Consider the following 25544-nt stretch of genomic DNA (forward strand, 5'->3'; position numbering starts at 1 on the left):
GGTTTTTGCTCTGACATGCACTGTCAACTGTGGGACCTTATATAGACAGGTGTGTGCCTTTCCCAATAATATCCAACCAATTGAATTTACCATAGGTGGACTCCAATCAAGTTGTAGAAACATCAAGGATGATCAATTGAAACAGGATGCAGCTGAGCTCAATTTCGAGTCATAGCAAAGGGTCTGAAAACTGATGTAAATAAGATTTGTATTTTATTTTTAATACATTTGCAAACATTTCTAAAAACCTGTTTTCACTCTGTCATTATGCGGTATTGTGTGTAGATTGATGACAAAAAAATACAACACATTTTTGAATAAGGCTGTAATGTAACACAATGTAGAAAAAGTCAAGGGGTCTGAATACTTTCCAGACTCACTGTATGTACAATGAGTTAAGTCCACCAAACTTTGTGCACTCTTTTTGTTACAGATTCTAGTTTTGGAAACAGAAAACTGTATGGAGATCAAATGTTTCATTGATAATAAAATTAGCAGAATATCGGGCAAAATCCATCTCGAGTCGCTCCATCTTCACCCACTGCCGGTCACTGGGCTTCCTCACCACCATAAACGCCAACCGGATGCTTCACGTTTATACATCCGGTGAAATATATGTCTAATAGCTCGCGGTCCAAACACTTAAAGACACACCCTCGTCCACTCACCCTCTTATTCCTTTGGGGAAATCGCCATCGCCATTTTGGCGGGCGGTCCCAATGATTAGCCAAGCAAGGGAAGTTTGCAAAGTAAGCCCCTCAGCCCTCCTTTTTAGTCGGCTTTGCGAGTGTACAATTATGTTCACTCCGGGACCTGAAACTCCCCATTAATTCAATTTGTGACGATTGTATGTCTGCTAAGAAAAGTCTGCAAAAACTTAAAAACAACATCAATGGAGAAGTCAACATACAAGTGTAAGTAAAAACAAATACAAATAAGTTAGAAACTGTGCTACTAATGCACATGACGGCACAAACATGTCTCGTAAAAAGTACATATGTTTTTGTTTGGTTAACTTTTGGAAATTGTAGAAATAAAACATTTTCCTTCAGAAGTTCCAGCTAGATAGGCTAACGTTAGTTTGCTAATTTATTTGCTAGCTATCATACAGTAGTTGTATATTAATATTTATATAGTTAATATAAGTAGACATGCAATCATAATTGACTGTAGCACATATGGGGCGGCAGGGTAGCCTAGTGGTTAGAGCGTTGGACTGGTAACCGAAAGGTTGCAAGTTCAAATCCCCGAGGTGACAAGGTAAAAATCTGTCGTTCTGCCCCTGAACAGGCAGTTAACCCACTGTTCCTAGGCCATCATTGAAAATAAGAATTTGTTCTTAACTGACTTGCCTGGTTAAATAAAGGTAAAAAAATATATATATAAAGCACCACAAGTACTGGTGGCTGAAAACACAATCATGGCAGGATGAACAAGTGAAGAATTTCAGGCCAAGGGTGGTCCATTTAAAAAGTCATTCCTTCCTCTCTCGCCCTTCGCCTTGCAAGTGTATCGTCGTCAGAAGTGTCCATTTGAGGGCTGAAGGGATGGGGTGCATCTGTTAAGCAGTCATGATGCATCAGAAGCTTCATTTGAGGGCTGGGGGGATAGGGTGTGTCTTTTAAGTGTTTCCTCCATCCTTTTTGCTTTCTCCACAGCTGCAAATTTTCAGTTTCATCTTGCGCTCTACACTGTGACTGGCAACACAATGTGTGTGTTTGATTTTCATTATGATTAAATCATCTACTCTTAGGGTGGGTTGCACCAACATGGTGAAAATTAATCTAGGATTAGACCTAATCTACTAGGATTTGTAAATCTAGTTTTATAATTTATCAGATATGTGTTGCACCACTTAATTTAAAATCTGGATCAGTAAATTTATGATTAATGGATTTAACTCTGAGTAGTGACATGTTACACCAATATATTAGGTATTTCATGAGTTGAAACGAAGGTGCTGTCCCTTGATTAAATAATAACAATTTAGAAGTACTGCAACTCCATCGTGAAAGGATCTCATGGGTTGGCTGATTTGAAATATATTCCATTATTTGCCAGTACTAGACAGAAAAGTCATTCGGTTAGCGTTAGCTACTGTAGCTAGCTAGATTATAAACTAAGCTAGCTAGCATGAAATATAACTTAATATTGTCATTACTTAACATTGTTGTTTAGTCATGTATTATTTGTCTGCTAGCCACCTGATCATGGCACGTAAAATATGTGATGGGAGGAATTTAGTAATGTACTGGAAGATAAAAAGACAGACAACATAACTGTCAAAAAGAAGGAAGACACGGGCCGTTTTATGCGACAGATCGACTCGGATTAAAGAGAAGAGGGATGAAGGCGTGCTGGAAAAACTTAAAAGCGAAAGGCAAAAAAAGATGCGGCAGAGAGAGGCGGGGGCTATTTCTGACGGGAGGGGGCCTCCGTCCAAAGGAATTGATCCTCTCTTCCAGAAGATATGTGAGATGATTCCCCAGCAGTTTGCCTCCCTTTGATGACAGTGGAAAAATCGACCCACCAATATTTAGTAAACATAAATAACTGGTAAATATGAATGACTATAATGCACGTTAAAACTAACGTTAATGCTACTTTACTACAATGTTACCGTAATCAGGCCCATTACAGCATGTTGCATAACATCATTTGTACCAAGGCTGGGCATATCATAAGCCTCAATTCAATTAATGTACCAAATGGTCACGTAAATAGCCTACGAATAATGAGTTAATTTTCTTTATTTCCTTTAGTTGAGCCTGTGCCATGGAGAAACAGCAGTGCGTGGATCTTGCAACATCAGCAAAAACGTCACAGGCCAAGGAGACGCCCCAGAACTGACAGAAATCAAACTCATATTGATGTTTTGGAGCTGGAGAGAAGAATCTACTGCAGATTAAGGTTCTGAATTTACAAAAAGAGCTACTGCAAATTCAGAAACAAAAACTCCTTCAGGGAAACAAATGCTTAATGCTGGTCTTTTTATTTATTTAAACAATTATTTATTAAAACAATCCTTTCCCAAGCAATTTGCTGTCCTCCAGTCTTGTCCCCACTCTTGTGTTCTGGTGCCTCCAGTTCCACCCTGTGTGGTATTGAGAATAAGTCTTAATAATACATTTTTAATACAGATAGACACATACAATTATAGACACGTACAATTGCTAATTAGGTTATCAAAATATAATATTGCTTTTTACATGTTACCAATGCTACATTATACACCTTAGACTGCAAAATGATTCTCAATCAAGATTTTCCTCACAGCATTCTATTTCCATTGTTGCACCTGGCTCTCTCCATTCTCCTCAGGTAGGTCCTCCTCAGTCTCCTGCCAACGTTATACAGAACTGCCACTGCAATAATGATTGTCATTGTAGTGTCCATCGTCATGCGGAGCCCCTCCTGTAGGCACGGGATTCTATTTTTCCACACTACAAAAACTCTGAGACCTCATGCCATCTAGCTACGATGTTGGGGAGCTGACATTTGTCATCACAGACAGCCTGCACGTTGATGGAGCAGTAGGATGTTGGAGAGCTGACATCTGTCATCACAGACAGCCTGCACGTTGATGGAGCAGTAGGATGTTGGAGAGCTGACATCTGTCATCACAGACAGCCTGCACGTTGATGGAGCAGTAGGATGTTGGAGAGCTGACATCTGTCATCACAGACAGCCTGCACGTTGATGGAGCAGTAGGATGTTGGAGAGCTGACATCTGTCATTACAGACAGCCTGCACGTTGATGGAGCAGTAGGATGTTGGAGAGCTGACATCTGTCATCACAGACAGCCTGCACGTTGATGGAGCAGTAGGATGTTGGAGAGCTGACATCTGTCATCACAGACAGCCTGCACGTTGATGGAGCAGTAGGATGTTGGAGAGCTGACATCTGTCATCACAGACAGCCTGCACGTTGATGGAGCAGTAGGATGTTGGAGAGCTGACATCTGTCATCACAGACAGCCTGCACGTTGATGGAGCAGTAACCTTTCAGAATACGGAATAGTTGGGAATAGGAATGTGTGTAAAGTCTATTGCCCCTAATACACCTGGGAATCTAGCTCTCTTGTAAAATCCAGCTGCCGTTTCCTCTGTAGAATTGAACGCTATGTACTGATTCTTCAGACCGGCAATAGCACTGGACACTGATTACAATCCTGCAGACGGTTGACTTGTGGAGTCCAAAAAGGTCCCCATCCACCATCTGGAAACATCCAGGTGTGTAGAACCCTAGGGCCACTAGGAGGTACAGCCGGGTTCCTTTCACTCCCATGCTTAATGGTTGGTTCAACCTTTCTTTCTAGTTGCATTACCGCTTCTCCAAGGACTCTGTATCTCCTTTAAAACGTATCATTATCATAAAATTTAACAGGATTCAACCTGTCTCCAATCATTCTCTGAGGAACTCTGTCGTTTGGGTCTCTCCACAGTAGATATGCTGACATTTGATCAGTTCAACCACCTCAAGTGGCAGTTTAGAATCTCCAATCTAAATTTATATTTTTATTTATTTATTTAGCAACAAGCTTAATATTAATCTAGGTTTAAAGTGAAAACTAAATTTAGATTAGAGGAAGGATTTAATTGAACCTGGATTAATTTAGAACCAGATTTAAAATTTGGTGCAACAAGATTAATTGATAAACCTGGATTTTAACCCAGTTTAAGAGTTATTCCATGTTGGTGCAACCCACCCTTAATGACAAGCTAAATATACCTGTCACGATCGTCGTCCTCCTAATCTGAGGAGGAGTAGTTGGCAGGATCCGAGGACCAAAATGCAGCGTGGTATGTGTCCATCGTGAATTTAATAAACAGGGAACAGTGAACAAAATATACAAAATAATAAACGAGCAACGAACGTGAAGTATCATAGAACTGTGCTGACACAAGCAACTAACGTAGACATACAACACAAAATTGGGCGTGGAGGTGATATGGTCCTTGACTAGTCTCTCAAAGCACTTCATGATGACGGAAGTGAGTGCTACGGGGCGGTAGTCGTTTAGCTCAGTTACCTTAGCTTTCTTGGGAACAGGAACGATGGTGGCCCTCTTGAAGCATGTGGGAACAGCAGACTGGTATAGGGATTGATTGAATATGTCCGTAAACACACCAGCCAGCTGGTCTGCGCATGCTCTGAGGGCGCGGCTGGGGATGCCGTCTGGGCCTGCAGGCTTGCGAGGGTTAACACGTTTAAATGTTTTACTCACCTCGGCTGCAGTGAAGGAGAGACCGCATTTTTCCGTTGCAGGCAGTGTCAGTGGCACTGTATTGTCCTCAAAGCGGGCAAAAAAGTTATTTAGTCTGCCTGGGAGCAAGACATCCTGGTCTGTGACTGGGCTGGATTTCTTCCTGTAGTCCGTGATTGACTGTAGACCCTGCCACATGCCTCTTGTGTCTGAGCCGTTGAATTGGGATTCTACTTTGTCTCTGTACTGACGCTTAGCTTGTTTGATAGCCTTACGGAGGGAATAGCTGCATTGTATGTATTCAGTCATGTTACCAGACACCTTGCCCTGATTGAAAGCAGTGGTTCGCGCTTTCAGTTTCACACGAATGCTGCCATCAATCCAAGGTTTCTGGTTAGGGAATGTTTTAATCGTTGCTATGGGAACGATATCTTCAACGCACGTTCTAATGAAGTCGCACACCGAATCACAGACAAACTGAATTGGTCCACCCACACAGACAGCATCGTGAAGAAGGCGCAGCAGCGCCTCTTCAACCTCAGGAGGCTGAAGAAATTCGGCTTGTCACCAAAAGCACTCACAAACTTCTACAGATGCACAATCGAGAGCATCCTGGCGGGCTGTATCACCGCCTGGTACGGCAACTGCTCTGCCCACAACCGTAAGGCTTTCCAGAGTGTAGTGAGGTCTGCACAACGCATCACCGGGGGCAAACTACCTGCCCTCCAGGACACCTACACCACCCGATGTTACAGGAAGGCCATAAAGATCATCAAGGACAACAACCACCCGAGCCACTGCCTGTTAACCCCGCTATCATCCAGAAGGCGAGGTCAGTACAGGTGTATCAAAGCTGGGGCCGAGAGACTGAAAAACAGCTTCTATCTCAAGGCCATCAGACTGTTAAACAGCCACCACTAACATTGAGTGGCTGCTGCCAACACACTGACTCAACTCCAGCCACTTTAATAATGGGAATTGATGGGAAATGTTGTAAATATATCACTAGCCACTTTAAACAATGCTACCTTATATAATGTTACTTACCCTACATTATTCATCTCATATGCATACCTATATACTGTACTCTATATCATCGACTGCATCCTTATGTAATACATGTATCACTAGCCACTTTAACTATGCCACTTTGTTTACATACTCATCTCACATGTATATACTGTACTCGATACCATCTACTGTATCTTGCCTATGCTGCTCTGTACCATCACTCACTCATATATCCTTATGTACATATTCTTTATCCCCTTACACTGTGTATAAGAAGGTAGATTAGGAATTGTTAGTTAGATTACTTGTTGGTTATTACTGCATTGTCGGAACTAGAAGCACAAGCATTTCGCTACACTCGCATTAACATCTGCTAACCATGTGTATGTGACAAATAAAATTTGATTTGATTTGATGTGTATGCCGAGGAACTTAAAACTTGCTACCCTCTCCACTACTGTTCCATCGATGTGGATAGGGGGGTGTTCCCTCTGCTGTTTCCTGAAGTCCACAATCATCTCCTTAGTTTTGTTGACGTTGAGTGTGAGGTTATTATTATTATCACCACACTCCGAGGGCCCTCACCTCCTCCCTGTAGGCCGTCTCGTCATTGTTGGTAATCAAGCCTACCACTGTTGTGTCGTTCGCAAACTTGATGATTGAGTTGGAGGCGTGCATGGCCACGCAGTCGTGGGTGAACAGGGAGTACAGGAGAGGGCTCAGAACGCACCCTGGTGGGGCCCCAGTGTTGAGGATCAACGGGGTGGAGATGTTGTTGCCTACCCTCACCACCTGGGGGCAGCCCGTCAGGAAGTCCAGTACCCAGTTGCACAGGGCGGGGTCGAGACCCAGGGTCTCGAGCTTGATGACGAGCTTGGAGGGTACTATGGTGTTAAATGCCGAGCTGTAGTCGATGAACAGCATTCTCACATAGGTAATCCTCTTGTCCAGATGGGTTAGGGCAGTGTGCAGTGTGGTTGAGATTGCATCGCCTGTGGACCTATTTGGGCGGTAAGCAAATTGGAGTGGGTCTAGGGTGTCAGGTAGGGTGGAGGTGATATGGTCCTTGACTAGTCTCTCAAAGCACTTCATGATGACGGAAGTGAGTGCTACGGGGCGGTAGTCGTTTAGTTCAGTTACCTTAGCTTTCTTGGGAACAGGAACAATGGTCGCCCTCTTGAAGCATGTGGGAACAGCAGACTGGGATAGGGATTTATTGAATATGTCCGTAAACACACCAGCCAGCTGGTCTGCGCATGCTCTGAGGGCGCGGCTGGGGATGCCGTCTGGGCCTGCAGCCTTGCGAGGGTTAACACGTTTAAAGTTTTACTCACCTCGGCTGCAGTGAAGGAGAGGCCGCATGTTTTGGTTGCAGGCCGTGTCAGTGGCACTGTATTGTCCTCAAAGTGGGCAAAAAAGTCTGCCTGGGAGCAAGACATCCTGGTCCGTGACGTGACGGGGCTGGTTTTCTTTTTGTACTCCGTGATTGACTGTAGACCCTGCCACATACCTCTTGCGTCTGAGCCGTTGAATTGAGATTCTACTTTGTCTCTATACTGACGCTTAGCTTGTTTGATTGCCTTGCGGAGGGAATAGCTACACTGTTTGTATTCGGTCATGTTTCCGGTCACCTTGCCCTGATTAAAAGCAGTGGTTCGCGCTTTCAGTTTCACGCGAATGCTGCCATCAATCCACGGTTTCTGGTTTGGGAATGTTTTAATCATTGCTATGGGAACGACATCTTCAACGCACGTTCTAATGAACTCGCACACCAAATCAGCGTATTCGTCAATGTTGTTGTCTGACGCAATACGAAACATATCCCAGTCCACGTGATGGAAGCAGTCTTGGAGTGTGGAATCAGATTGGTCGGACCAGCGTTGAACAGACCTCAGCGCGGGAGCTTCTTGTTTTAGTTTCTGTCTGTAGGCAGCTGTCGTGGTCAGCTTTTCCGAAAGGAGGGCGGGGCAGGGCCTTATATGCGTCCCGGAAGTTAGAATAGCAGTGATCCAAGGTTTTGCCAGCCCTGGTTGCGCAATCGATATGCTGATACAATTTAGGGAGTCTTGTTTTCAGATTAGCCTTGTTAAAATCCCCAGCTACAATGAATGCAGCCTCAGGATGTATGGATTCCAGTTTGCAAAGAGCCAAATAAAGTTTGTTCAGAGCCATCGATGTGTCTGCTTGGGGGGGAATATATACGGCTGTGATTATAATCGAAGAGAATTCCCTTGGTAGATAATGCGGTCTACATTTGATTGTGAGGAATTCTAAATCAGGTGAACAGAAGGATTTGAGTTCCTGTATGCTTTTGTGACCACACCACGTCTCGTTAGCCATAAGGCAAACGCCCCCGCCCCTCTTCTTACCAGAAAGATGTTTGTTTCTGTCGGCGCGATGCGTGGAGAAACCAGCTGGCTGCACCGACTCCGATAGCGTCTCTCCAGTGAGCCATGTTTCCGTGAAGCAAAGAACGTTACAGTCTCTGATGTCCCTCTGGAATGCTACCCTTGCTCGGATTTCATCAACCTTGTTGTCAAGAGACTGGACATTGGCGAGAAGTACACTGGGGAGTGGTGCACGATGTGCCCGTCTCCGGAGTCTGACCAGAAGACCGCTACGTTTCCCTCTTTTACGAAGTTGTTTTTTGGGGTCGCCGGCTGGGATCCATTCCGCTGTCCTGGGTGAAAGGCAGAACACAGGATCCGCTTCGCAAAAGTCATATTCTTGGTCGTACTGATGGGGAGTTGACGCTGCTCTTATATACTGTTAATACAAATGGTTGTTTTGGTTATTTATTAATTAAAATAATTAATAGAATTTTCAAATAGCAATGCAAATACATGTTGGAATTTGATCCAGCTCTGCATATAACTAACAATAATGTATTGTTAGAGGTTGACTTTACAGCTCTTTTCATTTATGCCATAAAGTGACTGATTTATAGGAGTTCTATACTAATAGGTGAAACGGTAGGTGTCAACAGGAGTTTCATACGGCTCGGTGAAACTATAGTTGTCAATAGGAGTTGTATACTGCTAGGTGAAACTATAGGTGAATGTGTAACTGAATGTTGTTGTGCCATTGTGCTGTGTCTGTCTCCACAGGCTAAGGGCCACCATCGCTATTACAACCGCCATCATGTCTATTCCTACCGGGGCTGAGTCGCTTATGTTGATTTCTTCAAGCATTCCGACTAACCGGAACTGCACCATTGAGACTACAAATTATTGCAGTTCCCATGTTCTCGTCAACCCAAAGTAACTACTTTTTTTATTCTGTGATCTCTAACCCCCAGTAGCATTTACTTTGCCTGGCCCAGCCTATGAATTGTTCATTCCTCCCCCTATTATTATTTTAATTGGTGATTCAGTGTATGACAGCACTTCAAACACGGAAGACTGCCAAATTGTAGACCCAATCAGGCCAATCGGCATTCTTTCAGAAACCGATAGGCTGGCCTAACCTACAGTGTATTCAGACCCCTTAACTTTTTCCACATTTTTCTTTCGTTACAGCCTTATTCTAAAATGTATTACAATCGTTTTCCGCACCTCATCAATTTACACACAATACCCCATAATTACAAAACAAACAGATTTTTAGACGTTTTTGCAAATGTATAAAAAAAACAAAATGGAAATGTGACACTTACATAAGTATTCAGACCCTTTACTCAGTACTTTGTTGAAGCACCTTTGGCAGCGATTACAGCCTCGAGTCTTCTTGGGTATTTGGATGCTACAAGCTTGACACACCTGTATTTGGGGAGTTTTTCCCATTCTTTTCTGCAGATCCTCTCAAGCTCTGTCATGTTGGATGCACAGCTATTTTCACCAGGTTCAAGTCCGGTCTCTGGCTGGGCCACTCAAGGACATTCAGAGACTTGTCCCGAAGCCACTCCTGCATTGTCTTGGCTGTGTGCTTAGGGTTGTTGTCCGGTTTGAAGGTGAACATTCGCCCCAGTCTGACGTCCTGACTGCTCTGGAGCAGGTTTTCATCAAGGATCTCTGTACTTTGCTCCGTTCATCTTTCCCTCAATACTGACTGGCCTACCAGTCCCTGCCTCTGAATAACATCCCCACTCCATGATGCTGCCACGACCATGCTTCACCGTAGGGATAGGGCCAGGTTTCCTCCAGACGTGACATTTGGCATTCAGGCCAAAGAGTTCAATATTGTTTTCAACAGACTAGATAATCTTGTTTCTCACACTCTGGGAATCGTTAAGGTGCCTTTTGGCAAACTCCAAGCAGGCTGTCATAGCTTCCGTCTGGCCACTCTACCATAAAGGCATGATTGGTGGAGTGCTGCTGAGATGGTTGTCCTTCCGGAAGGTTCTCGCATCTCCACAGAGGAACTCTGGGGCTCTGTCAGAGTGACCATCGGGTTCTTGGTCACCTCCCTGATCAAGGCCCTTCTCACCTGACTGCTCAGTTTGGCCTGCGGCCAGCTGTAGGGGGAGTCTTGGGGGTTCCAAACTTCTTCCATTGAACAATGATGATGGCCACTATGTGTTTGGAGACCTTCGGAGCTCTTCAGACAATTCCTTTGACCTCATGTCTTGGTTTTTGCTCTGATATGCACTTTCAACTGTGGGAGCTGTGTCCCTTTCCAAATCATGTCCAATCAATTGAATTTACCAAAGGTGGACTCCAAGTTGTAGAAACATCTCAAAGATGATCATTGGAAACAGGATGCACCTGAGCTCAATTTAGAGTCTCATAGCAAAAGGTCTGAATACTTATGTAAATAATGTAATTGTTTAATTTTTTATATACTGGAGAGAAATTCTACAAACCTGTTTTTGCTTTGTCATCATGGGGTAGTGTGTAGATGGATTTTTGCTCTTACAAAAAGTGTGATTGACTTCTATTTTGGTGCTTTTTGGAGTAACCTTGTGATGTTCTTTTATCATTAGGGTCCACATGCACAGTGGCTACAACTTAAGTCCCTTGGAGCCTACTGTAGGACCCTCAAAGAGAGACGTCAGCACGTTCACCAAGACCGCCGGTACAGCAAGGGGAGCTGTTGGTGTTTTCACCTATGAGCTCTTCAATCCCTCCAATAATAATGATACTGAGATAATAGCTGTCATGTTCTCTGTGCCCTTTGACTATAACTTGTACTCCAACTGGTTTGCAGTGGGAATCTTTAACAACTGCAAACTATGTGATCAAACTCTTTATCATGAGATGTATAACAGTGTGGAGAGAAAATTTGTTAGGGGTGAAGGAGATGGCTCCAGTATCACTTATAAAGGTGATCATGTGACCATCAAGGCCTCCATGTCATGCGGTAGTAGCGCAGTCATGAAGGTGGAGGTGTGTGACAGTTGAGAGCGTAGTCATTACTAACCTTAAAACACTGATGGTGTCTAACTGTATGACTCATATGTGAAGATCTGAAGTTCAATTAACAATTTCAATGTGATGTTTCCAGAATAACTTAAATACTAATCAATAAATGGCAAACTAAACTGAGAATGGGTTTGGTTCTGCCTTTATGAAAACAAGGCAAACATTATACTGAACTAATGAAATGTATGTTGTTTTTATTTTGCACAGAGTAGCTGACTTGACAACAATGTTAAAATGAATAAATTTATCCAGTTCAGATATACTGTAAAAATATGCATTTTGCTGCTTCATTCAAGTTCAAAGTTAAATTGCCACGTGCACAGGATACAACAGGTTTAATAGTGTGAAATTCATACTATGTGAGCTCTTTCCCAACAATGCAATGATAATAATAATAATAATAATAATAATAATAATAATATGAAATGGGAGGTTCGGATCCTGGATGCTGAATGGTTGATATGCAGGAATTGTTATGCAGTTGATATGCAGGAAAAGTACCATGTGTTAATCTCATAATTCTACTGTACCGGAGCAGCACTGTACAAGGCAGAACATGAATAAACTTATTCTCCCTCTGAAAAAAGCATCTATACATTATTTGCAACAGTTAGGGGTTGTGTAAACCTACCAGTTTGCCTCTGACCTGTGCAAAAATGTATTTACAAATGCGATCTCTCCCGTGCCAGTAGGATAGCAAGCCCAAGGATGAACATGGAACTAATAATTCACCAGGAAAACAGTAAGCAATCAGAATTCCTTTCATTAATTAACCAGTGCAGCATATTGGATATTTATTAAAATAATTATTTATTGAAGTTCTTCTGTCTCATCATTGAATCTCTTCTAGATAACTACATGTCAAATGAGTAAATAACATAAGACCAGCCCTCTTGGATGGCAACTTCAAAATAAAAAATAAATTTACTTGTTAAAATAAGGTTTTTAATGAAAACATTTAAGATTGTTATAAATATGTTGCAAACATTTTTATAAAAATAAATGCCCTCGAACCCAGGGATTAGCGTGTGATAACTCCCCCCTAAGAGTTGTCACCGACTCTAGGCGAACAGCCCTTAGTTGGGAGTTATCATACGTTATGCAATGGCATTGTTGAATAATCCTTTCTGATTGGCTTGAAGAGCATTCTATTCACCTCATTTTCAACGGAAATATGGGTAGGGTCTATTTATTTTTGTCGTGGGGGACTTCCGGGCCAATAGGTAGCTAGCTAGTGAAAACTAACTCAGTTCCACTCCTCAAAACGTGGTAAGGGGATGCCACAATAACTGGCAGAAACGGAACCTGAGCAAGAGTGTTTTGAACACCAAACTTTTTTGAGGAGCAAGTGCAGTTGTGAGGCGCCTCTTGATTTGCACTCACCTCCTAATAGGCTGGACACATGACATATTTTAGCAATGCATTTTTTATTTTTTTAAATAAAAAGTTAACTGCATCTGCCGTGAAGCCCAGTTTCATAATATTACCATATGTCCCAGCTGCTTGCCGTTGTTTAGAAGTAATCATTTTTTTAAAAACAGGCCTTATTATAGGGCATTTTTCTCCCTGCCAGCTCCTATGAGTTCTATTGAGCCCTGTGGCACCAACCCGCCTTCCAAACGTTCTATTCCCAGCCTATTGTTCTACTTCACAATGCCTGATTTGCTATTGTTGTATAGGAGACCTGCTCACATTGCTGGTAGTTTAAATCTAAACAAAAAATGTCTCATGGAACTCTGAGGTTGTCCCATTGTTTCCTATAAGGAAATATCGGTATGTCTGTCTATTTTGCCAAATATCTCGCAATGTGTATATTTAGATTTTAAATTGGACACCATTTTCATCACAAGAGAATCTCCTCTTTCTAATTATGTAAATTGGGCAGTGTATTCCGTTGACATCAAATGCTAGACTAGAAATAGTCAGAAGTTGCCATGTTTTTCCTCCTCCCTTATTATGCAGACATAAGCACCATCGAGGTGCGGATGTTTACTTTCTACACAACTTATTTCTCAGTTTCATCCTAAGAACAGTTGTGTGGGTTGAACTGAAAAGTTCAACCCACACAGACAGTGTGGTGAAGAAGGCGCAACAGCGCCTCAACCTCAGGAGGCTGAAGAAATTTGGCTTGTCAGCTAAAACTTTTACTGCGCAGAAGAGAGCATCCTTCGGGCTGCATCAGCTTGGTATGTCAACTGCACCATCCATAACCACAGGGCTCTCCAGAGGGTGGTGTGGTCTGCACAAAGCATCACCGGGGTAAACCTCCTGTCCTCCAGGACACATACAACACTTGATGTCACAGGAAGGCCACTGTCTGTTCACCCCGCTACCATCCAGAAGGCAAGGTCAGTACAGGTGCATCAAAGCTGGGACCGAGAGACTGAAAAATACCTTCCATCTCAAAGCCATTAGACTGTTAAACAGCCATCACTAACACAGTGAGGCTGCTGCCTACACACAGACTCAAAATCATTGGACACTTTAATAAATGGATCACTAGTCACTTTAATTATGCCGCTTTAATAATGTTTACATATCTTGCATTACTCATCTCATTAGTATATACTGTATTTTATACCATCTATTCCATCTTGCCTACGCCACTCGATCATTGCTCATCCATATATTTATGTGTATATATTCTTATTGCATTCCTTTACTTAGATTTGTGTGTTAGGTAGTTGTTGTGGAATTGTTAGATTACTTGTTAGAAATTGTTGCACTGTCGGAACTAGAAATGTGACCAACAAAATTTTAATTGATTGTTGTAAAATATAAAGGGATACATTTTTAGGTGCCATTTAGGCGAAATGGGATTCTAAATTTAACTCCAGTCAGACGAGGCTCTGCGAACATTCGATTCCGTTCATTTGCTATGGGCTCGCGCTAATGTTCCAGCTTAGCCGTTCTTTTGCCATTCGTCAGCCTTGGATGAATTTTGACTCGTTCTATTGTCCAGCCTACTCCTAAGGACAAGGACTCTCTTCGGCATTGGCTCAAACCGACCCTGTGTGTTCCTATCACTTCGTGGACAAGAGGCCGAGTGAAGAGCATCCATTCCCTGAGAAGCGGGTGAGCTAAGATGCTCCAATACAGACCAGGAGGCGACAGCTCATCAGGCCATCAACACATACATTAACGAGCTGCTACTCGCTAGCGATCGTAACAGATGGGTGTCCTGAATCATGCAGAAGTTAGCTAGCTTAGCTAGAATAGTTAGAATAGTCAATCACAGTACATAACACTAGTTTACATGATTTTCACAGCTGACTAATTTACAGTTTCCTTGTAACTACTAGGTTTAGGTTACGTTGGTAATTTCCTATTTGATTGTAAAACTCACCTTGATTCTGTACCATCTTTGTCATTCGAAAATAGACTGATATATTTACACAATGTACAATTGAAACCAGGAACCGTGTGTACATTTTGTAATAGTTAATGGTATCAGTTCTGGTGGTGTCATCACAATTACCTAGCTAGCTAAGTAACTAGCTAACGTCAAACGTATCAGTCATAGAAAGTGTTATGATAAACAAAAAGCCAGCGAGCTAGCTACCTAACATAGTATTGCAGCTGCATGACTGCAATACTTCCTCTGCCCTGCAACACAATAACACCTGCAGTCTCCACTGTGCCGACAGATGATACAAAAATCCAGGCAGACTGATGGTCTATTTTGCTCTGACTGGGCAGGACATCTGCTTTCAGGAACACCCGGTTGTCATCCTCAAGACAGGGAATACGCACCCGCCCAACTTCACCGCTATGGAGGTATTGAAATGCTTTTGTAGCGCCTCATCTCTGACCCATCCACACCAGAGATGAGACAAAATAATTGAAGATGTCTTCGTAGGTGATGTGGCCACACAATATGGGCTGACTGGATTCTAACTGCTCAACACCATGTTGCCTGACTGTTATCTTGCTGCCAAACACTGTATAGGCTGACTGTATTCTAACTGCCCAACACCATATAGGCTGACTGTATTCTAACTGCCCAACACCATATAGGCTGACTGTATTCTAACTGCCCAACACCATATAGGCTGACTGTGTTCTAACTGCCCAACACCATATAGGCTGACTGTATTCTAACTGCCCAACACCATATGGGCTGACTGTATTCTGACTACCCAACACCATATGGGCTGACTGGTGAATACGAAAACAAATAAAAAATAATACATCAACATTGACCTTCAACAAAACCTTAATTATCGCATAAACATTTGAGGTTGTAGCTATAGTTAAAACATAGATGTATAAGACTGTTAAGGGAATTTTTATCAATGATGACTAATTATGTATACATTACAATCAGCACTGACTAATCAGAATACTATTATGTTACTGTATATGTACTAATCAGAATACTATTATGTTGCTGTTTTTGTATGAGTTTTAATTCTTGATCCCAGTACTAAATATAATGTGTGTGAATGAATCAAGGATTAGAACAATGACGGTCTGTTCCTGGGTAGGAATGAATGAACGATATCTTCAGACTGGCTAGAATGCTTATCTACATGAGAAGACCTTGGCTTGTAAATTATATTAAATTGGTAGTGAGACGGATGTGGGAAGGCTTGAGATACAGCCTTTGTACTGGAACGGAAATGGCACGGGTTGGTGCTGAAACTAATGACGCCATTTTCAGTGGTAAACCTGTGTATCGTATTCAGAACTCTCGTGAATTGGCTTTAAGACCGGGCTCTGTCGATCTCTATAAAACAAGGGTCATACAAATTCTTATGAATTGACAGAGTGTTTAATTTTAATTGGGAATTAAAACAGAGGAATTAAATTCCTGCAACAATTGGTCCTTCGAACCGGGATCTAAAATACCCGTCTCTGCCATCTCGTGCACGAGCGGGTCTGGTCCCGTTATTTAAGACCTGGCCCCTAAATTGAGGTTAAAAAACAGGCTGGTATACACCCCAGACGGCAGGTACGGTGACTAGATCCAACGAACAATGCCTTTCCCAGTCGGCGGCAAGGTTAGTAGCCTATATTCTCGATTCTGGGGGGATTTGAGTCCTTTGATTGATGTTCTAAATTTTTTAGAATTCATCAATAATGGGAGCTTTGCTATTCCCACAGGGTTTTGTATGACCAACATACACAGGGTTTTGTATAACCGATATACAATGAGCAGGTTCGAAAATAACCTGTGGTAATGTGCACTACCGTAAATAAACTAAACTTAATCATGAGAAGCACACCTGCCCGAGATTAAGGCAGGATATTAAATAGGTCCTGGGGGATAGGACGGTGATCTTGTACAAATACTAGGCGTGGGGAGACAGGAAGGGAATGCTCAAGATAACTGGAATGGTCATTGAATTGTGGCAGTATTGATCATCGTTCCGATTCAACTAATACTACTGAAATATCCAAATAAGGAGGAGAGGGAACCTAAATCTAAAGGAATGGGATAAAAGCCAAATCTATAGACAAGAGGTTCCATGCAAGAGGGAAGCCTAACAATTAGTGGCGTGAGATAACGATTATTAGCGTTCTTTAAAAGCCCTCTGACACAACCGGAAAATAAGATATTAACTAGGGATTTACAAACCCTGGGCTAAGGTAAGACCTAATATCTGATTCAAAAGTCAAAGCTATTGATAAGATTTCACACACAGAGACACACACATAGTCAGACAGAAAAGCACTAAAAGTAATTAAGTAACGGTAAGTTGCTAATTTGTAGAAAGACACGCACATAGAATGTAAAATGAAATATAGAAAGGCATAGATAAGTGATTAAATACCATAGCTAAGTAACGGTAAGGATGTTTAGAAATTCCTCAAAATTAGTGTCGGAAACTAGCGGGAGATTACTGTTATCGGAGAACAAAGAGAATGGAAGGGAGGCGTCCAAAATCTGACTCAGACAAAGAACCTGAATGGAAGCTGATATTACTAATATAGCCAGGAAGGGTTTTAAATTAGGACGATTTTCTGGGAATTCCCGATGTCGAAGTTTTGCGACTACGGACAATTATAATAATATAATTATTGGCGGGGAAACACAATCATTTTAATAGAGGAACATCAAGGTACAGTATTTCAGCTTTGAAACCGATAGACTAAAATTGATTTTAGATTGTAATTCACCTATTTGCATGTTTTGCCCGAAAAATACAGTCGCCAGTGTTAGTATAAAATATGAACTGAAACTTAAAATGTGTTTAAGATAGAAAAAAGAAAGATGAAAAAAAAACAAGATACTCTGCCCTCTGCTCCCACAGCGGGAAAAAGTGGTCAATTGGGTGGGGGTGGGGATCAAAACCTATATTCTTCTCTAGTGAACCAGGCGTACAGAGATAATCCCGACGATGAGGTGGGGATGGCTCAGAGGAGAGTGCAATTGCCTCTCCATGCTGAGCCTCCCCCTGCTTATGATCTGGGAGTGGATGGTGTGAGTCCAGAGGGGCAGAAAGGCACAGAGAGAGAGCAGGAGCTGATTAGGGCAGTATTGAGGAAGGTGCAGACGGAAAGAGCATTGGTAGAGACTCAGATAGAGGAGGAAAATAGGTCGGGGAGGGAAAAATATCAGACACCTTCACCGAATCAGAACCGATCAGGGCTACTCAGAAAACCCTCTGATATAGGAGGAAAAAATAGACCAAGGCATAGGAGAGATTCCCAGTATTATAGCAGGGAAGAAGATAGTGTAGAGAGAGAAGAGCAATTTCCCCTGATAGAGCTACCCAACCCTCAAGCTGGGATGGAGGGCAACGAACCCACTGTTCGGGTCTATCGACCCTGGACACAGAGGGATATAGAACAGGCAGTAGAAGGAATTCCACACCCTAAAACCGGAATGGCAGGTTTTGAGAGAGATCTAATCGGACTGGCGTCCAGTTTCAGGCTAAACACAGGGGAGGTGGAAAGAGCAGTTCGAACCATAGTGGGAAAGGATTGGTTTGCTGTGCGCGGAGCCTGGGTGCCAACGGGGAATAATGGGGACATTATACAGTGGAGCGCGGGACTTGGGGAGCCATTTAGAGCAAAAATGACAGAACTCTGCGCTAACCGAACTGAACATTACCACCGACACGCCGACTTCTCTAAGGTAACTGAATGTAGACATGGAGAAAATGAGACAGTCAGTCAGTACCTAGAATGTTTAAAAGATGTATTTAATGCCAACAGTGGTACGCCAGAACCAGCCCCCAGGGGGGATCAAAATAATCCCTATCATCAGCAACTAAAAATAGCCTTATTAACTGGTATGCGCGTTGAAATCAGTAAGGAGGTGAAAAAGAACTTAGTGGGGTGGGGGTTGGCAACTCTTGCAGAGGTAAAAAGATATGCGGTCCACCACGAACAGCACGGACAGACAGAAAAAAGGAAAAAAAGATGTGGATGATATCCTGTTGTCCAACTCCTCACAGGAGGCCTGTAAAGAGGACACTCTTGCTCTGTTCCTCTTCTTAGCTGACCAAGGTCACAAAGTTAATAAGGGGAAGTTACAGCTCTGGCAGAAACAAGTTCTCTATTTAGGACACACCATAACTCAGGAAGGGAGGACTCTCAATTCAACAAGGAAAACAGCCATTCTAGAAGCACCCAAACCATTGAACAAAAAACAGATGATGAGTTTCTTGGGAATGATTAACTATTGTAGAGCATGGGTCCCACACTTTGCATTGCACACAGGGTTACTTAGTAAATTGATCTATGGTAAGGCTGTCACGAATCCCGCTTCCTGAGTCTGTGTTTGCCTGTGTTTCTGTCCTGGAGTGTGTTTCCGGTGTCCTGGAACGCACCCTGTCTGGTTGCCGGGCGAATTAGCTTGTTGGGAGATCGATGTTCACCCGCACCTGTATCCCATCAGTAATCTGCACACCTGTCCTGATCATCACCTCTCCCCTTCAAAAGCTCTGACCTGACATCCATTCCCTGCCGGATCGTTAGCCATGAACAGTATGTCGTTGATAGAGGAATTCTAAATTCCTATGTTTTGTAGCCAAAACCAAATTCGCACTCTTATCTATTTCATGATAAGTTGTAAGTTTATCATTTTGCATGAATTAGCAAGAGACCAGTCTTAAAAACAAGTTCAGCATTTATTCTTGATGAGTACTGACCCAAAATACAAAGAACATTACATTTTAAAGAGAGAACATAAAATGACGTCATCAGTTTCACACTCTCTCCCATCCTTACAATAGCGTAGTATACTCAGGCCTGCAGATCTTCTACTCCCCTCATAAAACAGACATTCCAATCTGTCTAAAAGATATACTTTTTCTCCCCTAATGGAACATAACCCAAACATTCTTATCTTGTCTGAAAAGCTATTTCATCTCTCCCCCTTAAACTTCCCAAGAGGCACAGACAATTAATTTGTTCTGCTTACATTTTCAGTAACAGCTTAACCAAAAACTCATACTTTTCATATCATAACATAATAGTATTAGAATAAATGATTCTAATCAATAATGTATACATAATTAATCATTTCAACTATAATTTTCTCTAACAGTCGTGCCATAATATCAGCCTCAAGTTAGATAGAATTTGTTTTGTTGTTTTTTACGTATTGCTTGCCTTAAACTTACCTCTGTTTGTTCTGTCTTCAGTTACTCACCCGGATCATTTATCCCATTCCCGCCTGGTCGTCGGAGAATTCCGCTACCCCATTGGATCCACCTATTTACTCTCATCAACTCACCACCGCTGCCCGCTACGCCACCTGGATATATCTACCCATTCATATTCACTTGTAAATAAATACTCACCTTCTTCCTACTCTCCTTGTCCTGGTCTGCTTCTGGGTCCGATTTTGAAAGAACGTGACAAAGGCTATGACAGCTAAAGACAAAATAGTATGGACAAAAGTGGTGGACGAACAGTTTGTGGCTATTAAACATCTATTGATATCTGACACTGTTCTGGCATTCCCTAGGTATGACCGTGAATTGACACAGACTGTGGATTGCAGGGAGGGGTTCATGACATCAGTGTTGACCCAGAGACACGGAGGGAAGAATAAGTCAGTGGTCTATTATTCCTCCTGTCTCGATGCGGTGGCACAAGCAATGCCCCTGTGTTTACAGTCAGTGGTGGCTGCAGCTCGGGCTGTGGAGGACTCTGCCTGTGCAGTACTATACCATGATTTGATGTCGTCTCAATTTTGTTATTGGAACATAAAATGGCGTACATGTCACCAGCAAGACATTTGTCTTGTATGATTATTCTGTTGAATATGCCAAACCTAACAATTGAGCGTTGTACCACTTTGAACCCCTCCACTCTAATTCCTATAGCCACAGATGGGAGCCCCCATGATTTGAGCCAGATCTAACTGATCTGCCTTTGCCAGATGCAGAAATAACTATGTTCGTTGATGGGTCTTCTAGGAAGAACCCAGATGGCTCAAATGCTACGGGTTATGCAGTAGTGACTCTCACTAAGGTGCTGGAAGCTGAAGCTTTAACAAAGAATGACTCTGCTCAACAAGCTGAAATTGTGGCCCTTACCAGGGCTTGTATATTAGGAAAGGGTAAATGCATTACGATACATACAGATAGTGCTTATGCCTTCAACACTGTTCATGTATTCTCAGCACAGTGGAGAAACAGGGGCATGATAACCACAGCAGGTAAACCCATTACTCACGCGCAACTAATCTTGAATTTACTAGAGGCAATTCTACTACCAAAATAATTAGCCATTTGTAAATGCGAGGCACATACTAAGGGCATGGACAGCGTCAGTATTGGGAATAGACGGGCAGATGAGGAAGCGAAGAGAGCGGGAGGGGACCACACTCACACATAGACTCACACGTAAAGGAGGAAGTTTATATCAACACCGAAATACTGAGGGAAAGTGGGCTTGGAGCCCCCATTAAGGAAATGACTAAATGGGTCAAAAAGGGAGCCGTAGATAGAGGAGGTATTTGGCACAAAGGGGATCTACCGATTTTACCAAAGTCATTGTTTAGATATGCTGCTATATTGTTACATGGGCAAAGCCATGTATCAACAGTGGGTATGGTAGGGTTATTTAAACAACACTTTTAGCATATGGAATAACTAACTATTTTAAAAACTTTTGCTCACGGTGCACTAAACGTAATTTGAGAGTCGTCAGGGTAGTCAGGAAAGATGCTAAAAACTAGTAGCTGATACGCTGGGTGGGCATCATAAGATTTGTGACGTTTGTTTGGATTGAATTAGGCTATGGGAGAGAGAGACTGGATGTCTGAATCGTAAAACATTGTGGTAATGGATTCCGATGGTTGTGATTCCAGGTTTGATTGTTTGTTTACTGGTTATGGTGAATTTTAGAGTTTGATTTTACTTAGTTAAACATTGTGTTCTGGCGTGTTTAGGTAGGATTCTTTGTTCCAGGACGGATGGGAGTTACCTAAAATAAGTAAATTAAAGGAGCCATGGGAGAATGCGAATGCATATTTATTAAATATCGGGGATTAAATCACTGAGACATGTAAGACATTTGCGGCAGAGAGAAAAAGTAATACATTGGATAATAATGTTATCAGGTTTAATTGTATCTAAGGGTAGCATGTTCATTTAAGTAAACATATACGTAGACGATGTATAAAATTTATGATTAATGATTTGAGTCAAAGGGGAATTAACATTGGGTTTAGTTATAGTTCACTTTTGAGTTTCTGAATCGAAGTAGCATAGTGAATGCTAGTTAGGCGTGTTGTGTCTCACTTTTAGAAGTCTCCTGGGATTATAATTTTGGGGAGAGTGGGGGAGAGTGCGGCCATAAACCAAATTGAAAAAGGTCTGCAAATATATACACATAAAACAATTGTTAGAACTATTTGTTTTAGTGCAAAGGTATTTTAAAGAGGACGCTCACATATAGAACCTTATGAGTTTTTATTTTATGAGTTTTAATTAAACAGGTGATTATTTTTATTTTAAGGATAAAGGGTTCTTTATGTCTAATATGGTATGACCTTTTGACCTTATCGTGGCTATCTTTTGGGGTCTGATCAGCCCCGGGGGAGAGCCATTTGTATAATGAATTGTGGTCAGTTGGGTTATTAATTTTAAGGTAAATTAGTTATAATGGAATGCTAGATTGGGGTTAGAATTATTGGTTGAATCACTGAAGCTGATTTACAATATTAGCTGGGAAGTTTTTGAATTGGCTATTATGGATTTGATATTACAACAGAAAATAGTTATCTTTATCATAGAGAATAAATAGGGGTGATAAATTACTGTAGATAAGGTATTCAATTTTATTGTCAGATAGAATACTGCGGATCCCTGAAGTAGAGAGCTGGTAAAGTGTAGGAAGGATTTCAATATGGTTAGCATTTGTTCAGGCTCTGGTTAACCATTAGGAGGTCTTTTTAATAGTATTAAATTTGACAGGAATATAGGACATCTGTGGTGATTTAGGATTATTGTAAGGATTAAGATTGATTGATTAAGGAAATGTAAGGACTTTAGAGATTGCCACTTATAGACACGTTTTTTTATTCTTTCTCTAAAAATCAAGGATTTTAGATAGTCAAACAGTGAGACGCTTAGTGGCATTTTGAGAGATAGCAGAGAAAGGAATTGCTGTTTAAATTGGTAAATATATATATTTAAGAACATATATAAATAGCACAGATACTATTTAAACTAGATAAACCACTGGACAGAGAATTGATACAGGATTGGGATGAATGGATGCCCAAGAGAGAATTGGACATACATGATAATGTCAGAAAATAAGGATCATTTACTAATCCTACCTAAGTCATTATTTAGGTTATATAAGGTTGTTACCTGGGCAGAGCCAGGTATCAAAAGGGGGAGGGGGGGTAAGTTAGTGGCCTATTGGATAAGAAACTAATAATAAAAAATAAATCAAAACATTTTTTAGCTATCAGATAAAACATATGAGGAGCTGTTTGTTAACCAAGCCTGTATGTCCAGGATTTTATGCATTACAGGTGAACTACAGGTGAAGTCACTCAATCCAGTCCCAGAGGCTTGTTGGGGGGACCATAACAAGGACTCCTGGTGACAGCTAGCTGAAAGAGCTACCCGGATTCATATCGCACTGCGGGAGGGTATGACACACTGACACTTCAAACAATAAACAGTGTTCGAGAGGAGAACTGGAATTAACAGAATTCCGGGGGCCATCTCTCGAATGAAAAAACCCTCCCTGTCTTTTCATCCCTGTTGTTGTTCATAGAAGTGAAGATGTGTCTGGCATTTTCTAAGTGATGTGTTCTGGGGAGAGGGTGGGGCTTCACATGGAAGCTGTTCGTTTGAGCTGTCTTATAGTGGGTGACATATTCCTGATACAGCACGTCCTACCTGAGTATGCGGAGAGTGGTAATTTGACCCATGGTTTAGACGATGAGGATTTTGTTCCAAAATAAGCATAAGAGATCCCTAGATCTGGGTAGACAGGAGGTTAGAGTAGAGGTTGGGAAGGATCTCTCAATGGAGTGTTATGTAGACCAAAATGGAGTCTCTAACTACATGGCAGTCTAGGACTCTGAGCCATTATGGCATATATCGGTGCAGGTTCCCATATTGATCGTGGACGCAGGTCATAGCTCATTTGGAGAGAGAGGGCTATATGAATCCACTCACCCAGTATGGAAGGAGGTGGAGTATAGTGAAGGTGAGAGTTTTTGATTGTAATCCGGGGAGAGGGATGCATTGCATAACGATACGCCTAACCATTTAAACAGTAATGAAGGAGAATCTAGGGTTGTGGTATGATGGAGATGACCAGGTCTTGGTCGACACCCTAGTACGGTTCTGGGTAGAGGAGTTTAGGCCGGTATGGTAAAGCTGTTCACGAAAGCAGGAATGCCAGATAATGACAGTTGTATTGATTTGCACTATTTAAATCCCCAGGTTCCTCCCTTCACAGTGACCGGAGGAGATTATTACCGTTTGGCCCGGTACAGTACTCTTGGGAAATTATGTCAGGGTGAGGTTTTACCGACAGATTGGACAGGATTATGCTCCATTGTAATGCCTTTCACACTCATTCAACACCAAGACATGAAGTATAGCCAAATGGGAGAAAAGAGCTATTCCATCCGGATCTCTTATTGACTAAGTATACATTGATAACATTGGGGTTCCAAGGTGGGTGTCAGATGAGTCAAAGCAAGAAATCAGATCCTAGCAGGATTAGAGTTAAGCATTTCCGGGGGGTCTACTCTCAATAAGAACATGGACTGGATTAATTATATTTATGATAATCAACAGCGCTTTAACAAGTATACCAGAGATGCTGTTTTTCAGAACAGTCTGAAGCAACCAGCTGGATGGCTTGGCAGAATAGAATTGCATTAGATATGTTAATGGCTGAAAAGGGAGAAGTATGCGTGATTATCGGGACCATGTTTGTGCTTACATCCCAAATAACACAGCTCCGGACGAATCAGTGCCCGAAGCCTCAGCTGGTTTGACCACCCTGGCTCACGGTTTGGCAGAAAACTCTGGGGTGGATACTTCTCTGATGAATTGTTTTGATAAGTATATTCGGAAAATGGATAAATGTTATGATCACTGTGTTATGGGCTACATTCACCTGTGTGACTGTTTTAGTTTTAGGGGGCTGTTGTCTAATTCCCTGTGTAACAGTCCTCTTCTTGTGTTGTGTACAATCAGTCATCGACACAGAACTCCAATATGTAGCACCAGTCATGTAGCTTTATTCTGATAGGAACCACACAAAATTGCACGTCATGCAATGCACGTCTCACCATCCAACTCTGCACTCACGCACTGTACAAAATATATGAACCCCCCCCCCACCAGACACAGTAAGTTGCTAGCTAGTACTGGCGGGAATTCTTTACAACAAACTGCACAACAAATATTCTCCAAAAACCGCTGCATCTTATGTGTGATGTTCGAATAACATTTACAAACAATTTGATATAAATTGTACATTTAAATCATCACCTGAGAGTATAAAAATCACTTTTGATGTA

The 25544-nt window shown here is 42.0% G+C and overlaps 1 protein-coding gene across 1 annotated transcript; it reads left to right on the top strand.

Annotated features, from left to right (window-relative positions):
- The first annotated feature begins 690 nt into the window (after positions 1-690).
- LOC135531283 (DELTA-sagatoxin-Srs1a-like) lies at positions 691-12164 on the top strand. The gene is made up of 3 exons (XM_064959405.1): positions 691-914; positions 9326-9478; positions 11140-12164. The coding sequence occupies exons 1-3, from the start codon at positions 850-852 to the stop codon at positions 11555-11557; spliced, it is 636 nt and encodes a 211-aa protein (XP_064815477.1). The 5' UTR covers positions 691-849; the 3' UTR covers positions 11558-12164.
- Positions 12165-25544: the final 13380 nt, after the last annotated feature.

Source organism: Oncorhynchus masou, unplaced genomic scaffold (assembly GCF_036934945.1).
Source record: "Oncorhynchus masou masou isolate Uvic2021 unplaced genomic scaffold, UVic_Omas_1.1 unplaced_scaffold_1572, whole genome shotgun sequence".
NCBI classification, from domain to species: Eukaryota; Metazoa; Chordata; class Actinopteri; order Salmoniformes; family Salmonidae; genus Oncorhynchus; species Oncorhynchus masou.